General features: G+C 42.2%; 1 protein-coding gene across 1 annotated transcript in view; it reads right to left on the bottom strand.

The window, feature by feature from the left end:
* RNF32 (ring finger protein 32) overlaps positions 1-16,011 on the bottom strand; it is a 36,366-nt gene that overhangs the window by 12,986 nt on the left and 7,369 nt on the right. Inside the window, exons 4-7 of the mRNA XM_082633097.1 lie at positions 13,060-13,202; positions 10,173-10,205; positions 9,477-9,601; positions 9,224-9,332 (exon numbers count right to left, since the gene is read on the bottom strand). Coding sequence (XP_082489223.1) covers positions 9,224-9,332; positions 9,477-9,601; positions 10,173-10,205; positions 13,060-13,202 — 410 coding nt within the window. The remainder of the gene's footprint in view (positions 1-9,223; positions 9,333-9,476; positions 9,602-10,172; positions 10,206-13,059; positions 13,203-16,011) is intronic.

Raw genomic sequence — 16,011 nt, 5'->3', positions numbered from 1 at the left:
TCTCTCTAGTTGTGGCATGAGGGCTCCAGAGCACATGGGCTCTGTAGTTTGTGGCACACGGGCTCTCTCGTTGAGGCGTATGAGCTCAGTAGTTGTGGCACGTGGGCTTATTTGCCCCGCGGTGTGGGATCTTAGTTCCCTGACCAGGAATCGAACCCATGTCCCCTGCATTGGAAGGCGAAGTCTTAACCACTGGACTGGCAGGGAATTCCCTGCCCCTGTGCTTTCTTCTAGGAGTTTTGTGGTTTCAGGCTTTAGGTTTAAGTCTTTAATGCATTTTGAGTTAATTTTTGTTATATCCTCTTGAATTAATCACTTTATCATTATATAATGACCTTCTCTGTCTGTTACAGCTTTAAAGTCCATTTTGTCTAACAGAAGCATAGCTACCCCTGCTCTCTTTTGGGTTCCACGTGAGTAGAATATCTTTTTCTGTCCCTGTACTTTGAGCCTATTTGTGCCCTTAATGGTGGAGTGAGTCTCTTGTTGGCAGCATATGAGTTTTGTTTTTTATCTATCCAGTCATTCTATGCCTTTTGATTGGAGAAATTAATTCATTTGCATTAAGAGTAATTACTGATAGGTAAGGACTTACTAATGCCACCTTATTGTCTTCTGGCTGTTTTGTAGTTCCCTTGTTCCTTTCTTCCTCACTTGCTGCGTTCCGTTGTGAATTGATGACTTTCCAGAGTGGTATGCACTCATCCTTTCTCTTTATCTTAGTGTATCTACTGTAGGGTTTTGCTGTGTGGTTACCATGAGGCTTACATAAAACATCGTATAGGTATAAGTGTATTTCACACTGATAACATTGATTGCATACAAAAACTTTACTCCCCCCTTTTGTGTTTTTGATGTCACAATTTACATCTTTTTTATAGTGTATATTCATTAACAAATTATTGTAAATACTTTTGTCCTTTAACCTTTATAAGAGAGTTAAGTGGTTAATACTCCACAATACTACAATATTAGAATATTCTGAATTTGACTATGTACTTTCTTTTACAAGTGTGATGTATATATTCATATGTTTTCATGTTACTAATTAGCATCCTTTCTTTTAAGCTTGAAAAACTCCTTTCAGCATTTCTCGTGAGGCAGGTCTAGTGATGAACTCCCTCATCTTTTGTTTGTCTGGGAAAGTCTTTAATCTCTCCTTCATTTCTGAAGGACATCTTTGCCAGATAGAGTATTCTTGGTTGGCAGTGTTTTCCTTTTAGCACTTGGGCATCTTCTGGCCCATGAGGTTTCTGCTGAGAAATCCACTGTTAGCCTATGGGCATTTTCTTATTAAGTTAGCTAAAAGCTTATTGTCTCTTGCTGCTTTTAAGATTCTCAGTTTGTCTTTGATTTTTGAGAGTTATTGTAATGTGTCTTGGAGAAGATCTCTTTAAATTGAGTTTGTTTGGTGACCTATGAGCTTCATACACTTGGATATCTAAATCTCTCCCCCATCTGGGAAGTTCTCAGCCATTATTTTTTTATATCCTTTCTTCCTCCTTCTCCCTCTCTTCTCCTGGGACTCTAATAATTTACAAATTGTTTCTTCTGCTGTATCCCAAAGATCACGTATGCTTTCTTCACTCTTTTTCTTTCGTTTTTCTTTGTTCTCCTCTTACTGAATAATTTCAAAGGTTTTGTCTTCTAATTCACAGGCTCCTTCTTCTGGTTGATCCATTCTAATGTTGATGCTTTCTATTGAATTTTTCATTTCATTCATTGTATACTTCAGCTCCAGAATTTGCTTGGTTCTTTTTTATTTTTTCTGTCCCTCTGTTAAACTTCTCATTTTGTTCCTGTATTGTTTTCCTGATTTCGTTGAATGGTTTTTCTGTATTTTCTTGTAGCTCATCGAGCTTCCTCGAAACATTTATTTTGAATTCTTTATCGCATAAATCACAGATGTCCATGTCTTTGAGGTCAGTTATTGGAAGATTAGTGTGATCCTTTGGTGTTGTCATATTTCCTTGATTTTCATGTTCCTTGAAGTCTTGTGTTGCTGACTTTGCATCTGAGGAAGCAGTCACCTCCCCCAGTCGTTACTGACTGACTTCAGGAGAGAAATCCCCTCCACCAGCCCTGCTGGGGTATTGAGGCTTCTCAGATGGTCTATGGATATGCCTGGTCCACACTCCTTGCTCCCTCTGTGGCAGAATTCCAAGCATGTGTGCCTTCTCTCAATCCTGTAACACATCAGGCTAGTTGCTGACAGCCTCCTTTGCTTTCCCAAGGTGAGGCTGGAGCTCAAGTCGGTGGTGCCTCCCTGCCTGCAGACCTGGGCTGGCTTTCTGCACATGCTCACTAGCTATCTGCCAAAGCTGGCTCTCACTATCAGGGGTGAACCCAGGGAGCCAGCCACATGGTGTGGGCGAGGCATGTGGAGTGCTGGGGCCAGGAGAGGGATCTGCAGGAGAGGCATCCCCAGTGGCTCCTGAGTGGGCTTCTTGATGGAGTCCTCAACACTGCCGGTAGGATCCATATCCCTTTTTGTCCTCTGAGAGTCCTATTTACTGCTTCCCCAGTCTTTTCCATCCCCAGTCATGTGGCTCATGATTCAGTACTCTGGATGGGGTGAGGGAAAGATGAGCCTCTTTGGCAGTGTCCCACATGGCTGGGGAAGCCAGGCACTTACTCACATGCCCTCATTTTCCCCTGTGGAAGAAATCACTTGGCCCTGAGCTGTGCTTCCTTGGGGGGAGGGTGACATGGGTTAAGTCAGGCTATTCTTCTTTCCCTTTCCAATGTGTCCAAACTTGTATTTTTTTTTTGTTGTTCCAACAGTGTGCTGGAACTTTGCCTTTGGAAACATGGGCTTCCAAAAAGGCTTTCTCGTTGGTAGGTGATTGTCTAAGGCAGTGCTCTCCAGGGGCACCCAGGCTGCAGGCGAGAGGGGCTGGGGCAGCTTGGAGCAGGTTCAAGGGCCACTTCAGGGTCCACAGCATGGACCAAGGTGTGTGTGCCTGTGACCTGACGTTTGGGTGGGTAAGACTCCTCCTGGGTCCCTTGGCTTATGGTGCTGGATCCCACAGCTCCCACTAAGGCAGTTTTGTCCGTGGATGAATGCCAAGCTATGTTGCTTGTTAGGGGGAATACAAGTGAGGGACAACTTATTTGGCCATGTTGCTAATGTCATCCTCAGAAAAACTTTTCCTTATCAGTATTTGTATATTTCTTGTAAGTTTATTTTTAGGTATTAACTATTATGAAAGGGATCCTTTTCCATTGCATTTTATATCTGATTATTGTTGCTATACAGGATGCAATTATGATTGCATATTTATCTTGAATTTGAACATCTAATGGTTTAGTTCTAATAATTTTTCAAATGATTTTATAGATTTAAAATCCATGTGTATAGATAATAAACATGGATTATATAATGTACACACATTGTATTTTTGTTTTCTTGTATTATTGCATTGGCAAGGAATGGCCAAAGTGTGATTGTGGGTAAACTATTTTGCATCTTTAGGGTTTCACTATCTAAAATAATGTGTTTTTAGGTTCTGATATATAGTCTTTATTGTGACAAGGAAATTTCATTTAGTTCTAGTTCGCTGTCATTATTAGGAATGGCTGTTAAATTTAATATATTTTCAGTAAAGATTGAGATGCTTTAATATAATTTTTCTCAGTCATTTTCTTAAAATTTATTTATTTTATTTTTGGCTGCATTAGGTCTTCATTGCTGCGTGTGGGCTTTCTCTAGTTGCAGCAAGTGGGGGCTACTCTTTGTTGCGGTACGCGGACTTCTCATTGCGGTGGCTTCTTTTGTTGTGGAGCATGAGCTCTAGGTGTGCGGGCTTCAGTAGTTGTGGCTCATGGGCTCTAGAGTGCAGGCTCAGTAGTTGTGGCGCACGGGCTTAGGTGCTCCAAGGCATGTGGGATCTTCCCGGACCAGGGCTCGTACCCACCAGAGTCCCCTGCATTGGCAGGTGGACTCGTAACCACTGCGCCACCAGGGAAGCCCCTTTCTCAGTCATTTTTATATTTTATATTTCTTTCTATGTTTGCTATTTTTATAGGAGGTAATTTCAATTATATTTTCAGATTTAACAGCACAAAGTTGTATACAATAGTCTTTTATAATTTAGAGATAATTGCCACATATGTGATTATGCCTCCCATTCTGTGTATCTGCATTCTGCTTTATCTAATTTGTTTTAACCCTGGTGAGACTTTACCTTGTAGTTGTTCCTGTTTTTGTTTTTGTTTTGGAAGAGCTTTTTTTTTCTTTTTTAACAGCTTTATTGGAGTGTGATTGCTTTACAATGTTGTGTTAGTTTCTGCTGTATAACAAAGTGAATCAGCTATACATATACATATATCCCCATATCCCCTCTCTCTTGCCTCTCCCTCCCACCCTCCCTATCCCACCCCTCTAGGTGGTCACAAAGCACCGAGCTGATCTCCCTGTGCTATGTGGCTGCTTCCCACTATCTATTTTACATTTGGTAGTGTATATATGTCAATGCCACTCTCTCACTTTGTCCCAGCTTACCCTTCCCCCTCCCCGTGTCCTCAAATTCATTCTCTACATCTGCGTCTTTATTCCTGTCCTGCCCCTAGGATCATCAGAACCATTTTTTCTTTTTTTTTAGATTCCATATATATGTGTTAGCACACGGTATTTGTTTTTCTCTTTCTGGCTTACTTCACTCTGTATGACAGACTCTAGGTCCATCCACCTCACTGTTAATGTTTTTTAAACTCTGATGAGCTATTTATCTTATAGTTTCTCTTTTCCAAAATACCAGCTATTGGCTTCATTTACCAGTTTTACTTTTTTCCTAATAAATTACTTATTTTTATACTTTCTACTTCCTACATTTAAAGATTTGAATGGTTGGTTCATTATTCTTTCATCTTTCTTGTTCAATAATGAATGTACTTGACACTACTGTCCTCTAAGTACAGCTTTAGCTATGTACCACAGAATAGCTGTGTCTTGAACACCAGAATAGTGTATGTTAGATTCTAGATTCCCAAATATACTTTAAAATTCATTTATTTTATTATGATTTTCTATTTTATTTCTTTTGTTTGTGCATTCCTCATTTATTCTTGAGCATGTCTTTGTGTAGAACATTTTTGTTTCATTTGGTTCAAATCTCCCATAAGCAGCTACTAGCAGATTTTTTTCAGTGTAATTCAAGAATCTGTTGTTTAATACAGAAATTTATCTCAATCGTTGTTTGTTGCAACTGTTATCCTATCATCTTACGTTTTCTACTCATTATCCTTTCTTGTTGCCTTTTCCTGACTTGTACGAAATCTTTTTTTTTTTTTTTTTTTTGGCCATGCCACGTGGCATTCGGGATTTTATCTCCCCAACCAGGATCGAACCCGTGCCCCCTGCAGTGGAAACGTGAAGCCCTAACCACTGGACCGCAAGGGAAGTCCCTGTAGGAAATCTTTTTATATCACCACATACATATCCACTTTGGTCTTCATAATTGCTGTGAAGAAATCATTGTATGCATGCTTCCTTGGTGGCAGGCTCTTGGGTTGTTTATGGTTCTTACTCTTTTATAATCATTGCTATAGTTAACATACTCATGAATGTATCTTAGAAAACATTATGAGCATATCTGGGGGGTAAATTTCTAGAGAAGGGGTCAAAGGGAACTGTTAGCCAGCAGGATGGTACACTCTTAGTTCTACCAATGGCTTATAAGACTGTCTAATTTCCCCCTCCTTCTTATCAGCTCTAGATAATTATCATCAAAATTTTCAATTCTTGCCAATCTAATAGGTGAAATAGATTTTTATTTTTGCTTTAGTTTAGTTTTCTCTAATTATGAGTAAGGTTGAGCGTCTTTTTATATAGTAATCACGTATCTGTAGTCCTATAAACTGCTTGTCACATATTAAGGAAATTTGCTTCTAGTCCTTTGAATTGCAAATATGTTTTCCTGATTTGTCATTGGTCTTTCAATTTTTTCTTCCTATACATACATTCTGAAGTTTTATGTAGTTACCAATCCGTTCCTTTATGGTTTGTGTGTGTGTGTGTTTATCATTTTATAGGTCCTACCAGAGAGGTCCTTCTCACTCCCAGATGAGGAATTTATTTTATAATGCCTTCTTCTAAAATTACTATGTTTAAGTTTTCATGTTTAACTCTTTGTTCTGTATGGAACATATTCTGGTGTAAGGAGTGAATTCCATTTTTGTTTATACCCTCTCCTCCTCCCCTCCACCCCGCCCCCCCCTTCCTTCTCATGTCTGACTCAAGCCCAACTCCTTGGGATTTAGAAACTGTGCATCCTAGTTCTACATTTCATATAGAGTTTATCTTTACATTTTAATTGTTAACATTTCACTGCATTTGTATTCTCTCTTCAGATGTACATGTGTATATGGGAGTGTGTGATCTATTTAAGGGTTAGATGCAGACATCACAATACTTCACCCCTAAATCCTTCAGCATGTGACTCCTGAGAACCAGGACACTGTACCTGACAGTGACACTGCAATGAACACACAACTTACACATGACTACTGTATAATATGTGGTCCATGTTCATATCCCCACATATCCCAATTGTAGTACTGGTTTTACGTTTAGTTTTGATCCAGGATCCAATCAAAGACCTCTCATTACATTTAAATATTATATCTCTCAGACATCTTTGTTCTAGAACATTCCTCTTCTTTTCTTTATAACATTTTACAATTGAAGTCAGCTGTTTTGCAGAATATTCCTCACTTTGGATTTACCTGGTTACATGTGTCCTCATGACTGGGTTCAGGTGAAGCAGCTTTGGTATGAAGGTGCAAAGGCTGTGTTCGGTCCCAGTGCTCCCCGTGCATGTTAGGGACCCATGGGTCACTCTGTGCAGCGAGTGGTGGTCACTGGGCTGCGAAGATGTCTACCAGACCTTTCCAGTGTACCGACTTCTCATTCTCTTTATAAATTCTCACTGATGTGTGGGATGATTCTTTGAGATTGTGTGAAAATCCAGTTCCTCGACAGTTGTTCACCCAATAGCTTATAGCAATTTACTGACATAGTTCTCAAACTATCATTTGTGTGCATCCATACAGTCTGGATATATCTATAGAATCCTGGGTAAAATGAAATTCAGTGACCTAGTTCAATCATCTTTCAAATTCCATTAAAGCACATTGGCATTTTAAAGTTGTGGATTAACGCTTCCTAGATCATGCCTATAGCTCAGCATGTGAGTTCCATCAAGTTGGAAAAGGTAGGAAAAATCATCAAATTGCAAGAGTCATTTCCTAAATGATCAGAAGTGCAACAGAACAGGACCCCATCCCTTGTCCCAGACGTCCTCCGCGCCCCGTCCTACTGGAAGGGGTGTGAATGACTAGGAGAAAACAAGGTAGAATCCCAGATTCTCGATCACAGCCTCTCACCCCACTGCTTCTGCCCCTGACTTCAAAGGCCAGAGCGGCTGCAGAAACTGCCCACCCTGCCAGAGGGGCGCCTCCTAGAGCCCGGACAGGGGACAGCACCGTGGGCATCTCCAGCTGACCGGCACCACAGAAGCAAATCTCTCCACCCACTGTTCAACCTCCGTCATCGAGATCCACAGTATTTTTTTTTTTTTTTTTTTTTTTGGTACGCGGGCCTCTCACTGCCGCGGCCTCTCTCGTTGCTGAGCACAGACTCCGGACGCGCAGGCTCAGCGGCCATGGCTCACGGGCCCAGCCGCTCAGCGGCACGTGGGATCCTCCCGGACCGGGGCACGAACCCGCGCCCCCCGCATCGGCAGGCGGACTCCCAACCACTGCGCCACCAGGGAAGCCCGAGATCCACAGTATTTTAAGGCCATTTGCTCACATGCTGCCTTTAATGGTCTCCTACTCCTGAGGGCAAATCAAGTATAGTTTCTTGATAAGTCTGAGGCACAGACATCACATAAGCCATGATTCTGATTTTCTTTTGCACATACTGATAGCCACCTTGCTTGGAACAGTTACCTAAGCGATCAGGAAGGATATTAGAAAAAATATCTATTATCGCACTGCTTTAGAGTCGAGCCTAAATCCTCTTACTCTTAGGATTCCCGTGCAGTCCTGGGACACTGTGAAGAAGCCCCTCACACCTCCCACCTCGGCACACAGAAGGTGGGCGAAGTTGCAAGACGCCAGAGAAGGAGACGCACAGACAGCAGCCCGGCGGCCTGGGAGGTCAGGCCGGGGGTCGGACGACAGCACGGGGTTGATGTGTTGATGGCAGCTGCACGGGGCCAAGGTCCTTACGCTTCACACGCCCACGGAAGTCATACAGTGGAAGAAAGGGGATCCCGCACACGGTGAAGGGTAATTTTCTATCACTCATTGTTCCACATGGGAGTGCAGCCCAAAAAATAGGTGCGTTTAGAAGAGATCGAAATAAATGTGTGAGTGATGCTTCCACAAATAACTAACAGGGAAGTGTGACTGTGAGTTTAATCTTAGTGATTTGAGGGTCACATCATCAGAATACCATACTCTCATACAGTGCTATCCTAAAGAAATGTGGACTAGCACTAAATCTAAAACAACATAAAGATTAACTTGAACAATATGTTAACATTTGTAATAAATACAAATTTTCCAGTGCCTACTGTGTGCTACGGCTCTCAGGGCTGGAGCAGCTCTGCAGGGAGGGGTTACTGCCTTCACATCACAGGCGCGGACTCTGAGGCCACAGCTGCAGCTGTTGGCCTGAAGCCGCAGAGCTGGGGAGGGTAGACCAGGGACTGTGGCCCGGGTAGCCGCTCCTTCCTCTGGGCCTGGCCTTTTTGTATGAGGCACATAACAAAGTTGTCAAGCCGAAAAGTACAGATTAAAATGGTTAAAAGAAAGGGTAGAAACTGAAGTTATTTATTTCTAAAACGTTTTTGGTGACCCCAGGAGGTCCTCAATAAAATGGTAGCACTGCGGGCCTTTCTTTTTTTTTTTTTTTAAGTTCCTTTCCATTTCTCAGGGGATGTTTATTTAAACAACTGTCATAAAATGGCCAAACAGAAATTGCTTTGAATTTAAGCTTATTCCAATTTTATGAATTTATGATTTGACTAGAAGAGGAAATCTGAAAGTATGGACCGCCTGGGTTAGAAAGCCAGTTTAAGGTGCCCGCATCTCAACCATTTGTAAAAAGCCCCAAACTGAAGTAAAGCTCAGGGTTTCATGGCCTCGCTGGCCTCCATGACCCATGAGTCACTGGCAGGGACCTGGCCTGGAGTGTCGAGGGTCTCACACCCACCTTTGCTTCAAAGAACTTTCTCCTCAGCTTGGCGTCCGTGGGCGGCACCGTCCTCCTCAGCTCCCGGTACCACTTCCTGACCACGTGTCCCCTCCAGAAGGCCTGGATCCTGGAGCACAGAACCCCATCAGCCCCGCCGTGCCAGCCCCGGGACGCGGCCAGGCCACAGGGAAGACCCCCCAGCAGCTTCCAAAGGCCTCCAAGCACCCTCTCAGATGGGCAGGCATGTTCCTGTGGCTCGGGGACCCCTTACCTGGTCACACACTTTATTCTGAAGAGTCGGGCGCCGTCGTGAATCACTCTGGTTTGATACTGGTTCTTTCTACAGAGAGGACAGGTTTTTTTATTTGCGAACTTTTCAAAAGCCTGAAGGCATGCCTGAAGAAAAACATTTCACTTAAAATTTTACGAGTAATTACTTATAAACAACAATTTTACTTCTAATGTAATTATAGTGTTCTTTTCTCTCATAATTATGAGACTAGTCCAATTGGAGACTTAGTCCAATTCAGATTATGAAAGGAAGAAGTTTCATCAGATGTTAACACCTTCCTCCTGAAACTTATTCCAAAAATGGTATTTTACAAGAATATACATGCAGATACATCAAAAACTGGGAACACCTCGCGTGAAGGCGGATGGTCCCTGCATACGGGCGACTGCGCAGTGAACTCAGAGGATGGGAACTGCCACCCACTCTGACGTGCCTTACCAGCCACACTCTCTCATACAAACATCTGTGGCTCTTTTGCCACAGAAAATTCACCATTTTCAAAACAGGATGAATTGTACTCTAGCCTAAAGTCATATTTCTAAGCATAAATGGTGATTATGGATAAAATAAATGGTTCCTCTGAGGAGCCTTTAAGTGAGAGAGACAAGGCTCCACCCCTCTGAGCTACAAGGATGCTGCGAGCACTTCAGGATAGGACAGAGGCGGGTTACTCACCCTGTGGAACACATGGGAACACGAAAGCAGCACCTGTTCACGAGAAGACAGAGATGTTTGAAGTTTAAATTAGTTTAAAAGAGAAGCAGCATAAATGCATTAATTAAAAGAAAAATTCTGACTATTTAAAAAGTAGGCTGTGTTGTTTCTTTGACAAATTTACAAAGCAGATTAACAACTTTGATATTTACAATATTTAGTGTTTAACATAGCACGGGTATATAATCTCAACAAGAAAAATTAACAACAATCTGAAACATCAAACGAACACATGAAGTTTGCTGTAGAATGAGTGTATATTTAAAACGGAAACAATTACAAAAGAGAAGTATTTCTGGGCAGATCCAAAGAGAGAGTGCACGCTGGTGAGGACCCAGGCTGGGGGGCGGGGAGCAGAGAAGGGAAAACAAATATCTTTCCTTAGGACTTTGTTCAACTCAATTGCACTCTTAAATTTAATTAGCAATACACCCTAGAGACATATGAATCACTTTTTCTTTTTTAAATGCAGGGGAAGTGTGGTCTCCAGAAAATTCCACCTTCCTGTGACCCAAATTCTCCACCAAGTGATGACATTCTGGGCTGTGACAAAGGAGCTTGGACTGAACGAAGAAAAAGGTAGCTGGCTTTTCTGGAAGGAAAGGCCAGGGAGGGGTGAGACCAGGACAGCCAGCACGAAGCGACTCAGGCGCCCGCGGCCTCTCTCCGAATGTGTGGGACGGAGAGAGGCGGCAGAGGCATTTCACCAGCAGTGCAGGCTTCCACCTTCCCAGGGCCACGTGATCCTGGTGAAACTTTCCAGTTTCAAAGTGACCCCCGCCGTGCCTTCCTCCGGTCTACACTTTTCTTCTTTAATGGGAAGAATGGAAGAAATATCAGAACAAATAGAACTTAGAAAGTTCTAAAACCTTTCCTTGAAACTTACTGCGTGCCACCAATAACCCTAAATTGGAAAAACTCAGTAATGAGGGTCCTTTTTAATTATCACCCTTGAATCTAACAGCAACCTTTCGTGTATTCAATTGCTCATTCTCGGTAGAATCATCTTTCAGAGTGTTTTATCTATCAACAGACATTTGATGATCTATATTGAATAATATTTTACTCTGTATATTTAAAATATACTTTTAGGGCTTCCCTGGTGGCACAGTGGTTGAGAGTCTGCCTGCCGATGCAGGGGACACGGGTTCATGCCCTGGTCCGGGAGGATCCCACATGCCATGGAGCGGCTGGGCCCGTGAGCCATGGCCGCTGAGCCTGCGCGTCTGGAGCCTGTGCTCCGCGACGGGAGGGGCCACAACAGTGAGAGGCCCGCGTACCAAAAAAAAAAAAAAATATATATATATATATATATATATATATATATACTTTTAATGTCCATAAATATTTGTTATTGGCAAACACTCTCTGAGATAACAAAAATAAACGATTCAGCAGTGGTGAATACACTAAAAATGTCCCAGAAGTTCAGATTAGATTCTAGCTGTCCCAAGCACACTTCCTGAGCTGGCCTACTGTGGATCACGTGAATTGTTTATGTCCTCATCTGTTAAAGGGGTATAATGCCTACCTCAGAGACACATGAGATTAACTGAAGCCTTCTCAAATCATTAAATGTCGGGAAAATGCCAACTATTTATAACTAAGGAAAAAGCTAAACATGAGAACAATAACTAGAAATGCAAAATAAACACGTGTCTATACCTATAACCAAAAATACTATAGTGAGAAATTTATAAAAAACAAAATGGAAGAAATGGTGGGCATGTTGCATCCTGATTCCCCCTTAAGATATTCAACTTCAAACTTTCATTCTTCATACCACAGTCAGGCTAGATATTTATAGCATAATTAAGAAAGAGGTTGCTGGGGCCAGAAAGATTCCTTGTGGCTTTATTAGCTCTTTTGTTACTAAAATGCTAAATCATCCTAGAGGTATTTCTGTGCTTTAAGGGCTAATATCTTTCTGAAATATCCAACTTTCATATATGTAAGATTAGGTTCTGGTAGAGAACTGGAACATAATAAGTATGTTTAAAATAACGTGTGAGTTCAAATTAGTAAAGAACAAAATTTTATGACTGTGAACTAACTCATTAACAGTGAAACTTATTAAAGCAAATTAAGTTTGAGGGTTTGCGTGCCAGTATAGTAAGTAAAGCTGGGGTTCCTAGGCTGTGAATTTTAAGCCTGCCTTTAACTGTATTTGCTGTATTTTTTACAGCAAAGTTCCAAGTGCCTCTGTGTAGAAAGCACAATGCTATGCATGTGAGAAATCACTACACGGTGGCCATTAGCTCAAAAAAAAAAAATCTAAGAATAGCAGAGTCCCTAACTTTCAGGAGATTAAAATTTAATTAGGCAGACAAAGTATGTATAGAAAAAACCCCTATGACATAGATTGATTGTATATTATGCATATTATCATCAATCTTACTATGGTAAACTTTCATGAATAAAGATTGTTAAAAGATTTTACTTAAAGATCCTTCCACAGATGCTTTGGAGATATTCAAGCTTGGTTTTTCTTTTATGGTTTCAAGTCACAAAACAACTTAAAAGTTCCCCATCCTTCTGCCCTCAGTGCTCTCCCAGCAGCGTCCCCACTCACCCCCAGCTGCTGACAGCCAGTGGAATGGGAACATTCCTTTTGTACAAACTTTGTACTTGAGAACTAACAGTATTCAGTAAATAAGACTGTTTAATGAGGGTGTTTAGCTCTTTCTCACACACATACTTTAATTAATGGAAACAAAATGTAAGTCTTTGAGGGTCACATAGGAGGAACAGGCTGGAAAATGAAGCATGGATTCCCTTAGCCCTAGTTCAGAGACCAGTCACTAGAGAATGCCCCACGGGCCTGCTTATCTAAGCTCACGCTAAACACCTGCAGGCGAAGTTCGAATTCTTCTTTGCATATTGGGCACGGCTGCATGGACTCCCCTTGCAGGATGGATCTTTGCTTCACTTTTCCCCATTCATTTGATGACAGTGGCAATGGGGGAGGTTCAAAGAGGCCCAACTTCTGTGCTGAAGTTAAAACAATATGAAATGTGAGTTAAATCTCTTTCAGAATATGGTAACTCATGCATAATTTTAATGACATTATTTTGCAAATATTAAAGCAAAACATTTCCATTGCATACTTTATTCCACCATATTTAGAATGCTGCTTTTTTACGGGTGCACAGAAGTCAAGGAGAATACTATCTTACATTTATGCTTTAGACTTTTATTTACAAAGCATTCCCCATATCTATTTCATTTTCATAATGATTCTATAAGGTAGGCCGGACTGATATCACTTTTACAAATGTTTTCACAGGTATTGGCCAAAGGTCTTCCCCATCTCTCAGCTAACTTCTCTCTTGGCCTTTGGCATTGCCTCCTTCCAATTTAGCTTGTTTCTGCCGTCAGTGACCTTTGTAAAGTGAGCATCAATCCAGTTCTTCCCTTGCTAAAAGATTCCTATGACATGCAATCACTGTCAGGGTAGTCCCTTCCTTCAGCGGTGTTTGAGAACCTACCGCGTGCCTACCCTGGAGCAGGCCTGGTATGCGGAAATACCATTCCGGTGGAAACACTCACTCTGAAGAAGGAAGTTCCACAGCTCGGCAGGATGGCAGTACTCCCTCCACCCCCACCCCAGGCCATCGAGTGGACACGGAGTCAACCTACAGGGCCGTCTTCAGGGACAGAGAGTGAAGGGTTACATCTACCAAACAAGCACAGGAGGCTGCAACAGGAACGCTCAGAGTACCAAAAAGAGCTCTTGAAAATGGAAACCTTTCAGCATTTAACGGAAATGTGAAAGTCAACCAAAAGCCTGGGAGAGGAAGTTAAGATAATCTCAAAGTAGAAAAATATAGGAGGAGACAGAAAATAGGAAAACTGAAGGATCAGTCTGACATCTGAAAGACAGGAATTCCAGAAAGAAAACAAAGAAAACGGAGAGTAAATAAAGAGTCCAAATGTCTCCCGGCAGAGGACATGCATTTCTAGCTTGAGAGGACACAGCAAGGCCCAGAAGGAAGGACTCACACCAAGTCCTTTCACTGTGAAACTGCAGAGGCAGAAAAAGATCCCAAAGGACCAGGAATCAGAATCATATCAGACATATCTATAGCAACACAGACACCAGAAGGCAATTCTTTCAAAATTCTGAGATAAAGATTCCCATATCAAAATCTCTTATTAGCCACAATCCAATGTCAGAGCAGAATAAAAGTATCTTTTGTCTGCAAGCCTGTATGTGGCCTCTCATGCACTCTTTCTTAGGAAGCTCCTGGGGGATAACTTCACTGCAGGGCATGAGTCAACTAAGGGAAAGAAGACCTAACACAAAAGAGCCAAAGGTCCTCAATCCACAGGATGACGCTGAGAAGAGATCTGGTGTTAACAGCTCTGCACCAGCCCCACAGAGCAACTGGTCCAGATGGGAGCAGGCTGATGGAAGGTTCTAGAAGAAATGTCTCCATGAAGATAAAATGAAAGATCACCTATTGTATTTTATTTTTACTATTTAAAAAAAATTTTATTTATTTTTTGGCCACGTTGGGTCTTCATTGCTGCGCATGGGCTTTCTCTAGTTGCAGCGAGCGGGGACTACTCTTCATTGCAGTGCATGAGCTTCTCATTGCGGTGGCTTCTCTTGTTGCAGAGCATGGCCTCTAGGTGCTCGGGCTTCAGTAGTTGTGGCATGCGGGCTCAGTAGTTGTGGCTCGCGGGCTCTAGAGCACAGGCTCTGTAGTTGTGGCGCACGGGCTTAGTTGCTCTGCAGCATGTGGGATCTTCCCGGGCCAGGGTTCGAACCCATGTCCCCTGCACTGGCAGGTGGATTCTTTTTTCTTTTTTCTTTTGTTTTTCGGTACGCGGGCCTCTCACTGTTGTGGCCTCTCCCGTCGTGGAGCACAGGCTCGGACGCACAGGCTCAGCGGCCATGGCTTGCAGGCCTAGCCACTCCGCGGCATGTGGGATCTTCCCGGACCAGGGCACGAACCCGTGTCCCCCACATCGGCAGGTGGACTCTCAACCACTGCGCCACCAGAGAAGCCCCATGGCAGGTGGATTCTTAACCACTGTGCCACCAGGGAAGTCCCTACCTACTGTATTTTAATGTATTGAGAGAATATATTTTTGGAAGAGATTTTTGGGACAAATTTTGGGTCTTTTCCTATCCAGTTATTAAGACATATTACAAAATTATATAAATTAAAACAGTGAGATAATGACATAGAAACAGAAGCCCCAAATCACACACTATCTCTCCCTCTCTCCCATAAACACAGAAAAGTTGGTATATGCATAAGGTGGTGCCACAGCCAGCTAAGGATGGTTTATGGTTTGAGGGAAGAATCTAACCTAAATTGTTATACCAACTGATGTTCCCCAAACCATTTGCAAAATATACTGTGATGAGTTCTAAATGTGAAAGGCAAAACTTCAAAGGTAGTAAAGAAGATGTTGGGACATCTTTGTGATCTCAGAATGGGTAAGGATTTAAATCCCCCAAATCATAAACGATAAAGAGAAAAACTGATAGACTTAACAGTAATCAGAATGAAGATTTTATTCAAATATAAAATCAGACATAAAATTAAAAGATGTTGACAGGCCCAGAGAAGATATTGTCTGTGGCTAAAACAACATGGGATTAATGTGAAGAGAACACAAAGCACTCCAGCAAATCAGCAAGAAAAGGCAGCAAACCCAAGTGCAATACTATGTTTGGATAATAATTAAGAGCATGTGTGGGGACCTTCAAGATGGCGGAGGAGTGAGACGTAGAGATAGCCTTCCTCTCCACAAATACATCAGAAATACATCTACATGCGGAACA

The sequence above is a fragment of the Mesoplodon mirus genome (assembly GCF_964341445.2).
Source record: "Mesoplodon mirus genome assembly, chromosome: 9".
Lineage (NCBI taxonomy): Eukaryota > Metazoa > Chordata > Mammalia > Artiodactyla > Ziphiidae > Mesoplodon > Mesoplodon mirus.
This window is presented reverse-complemented; position numbering and strand designations above follow the sequence as displayed.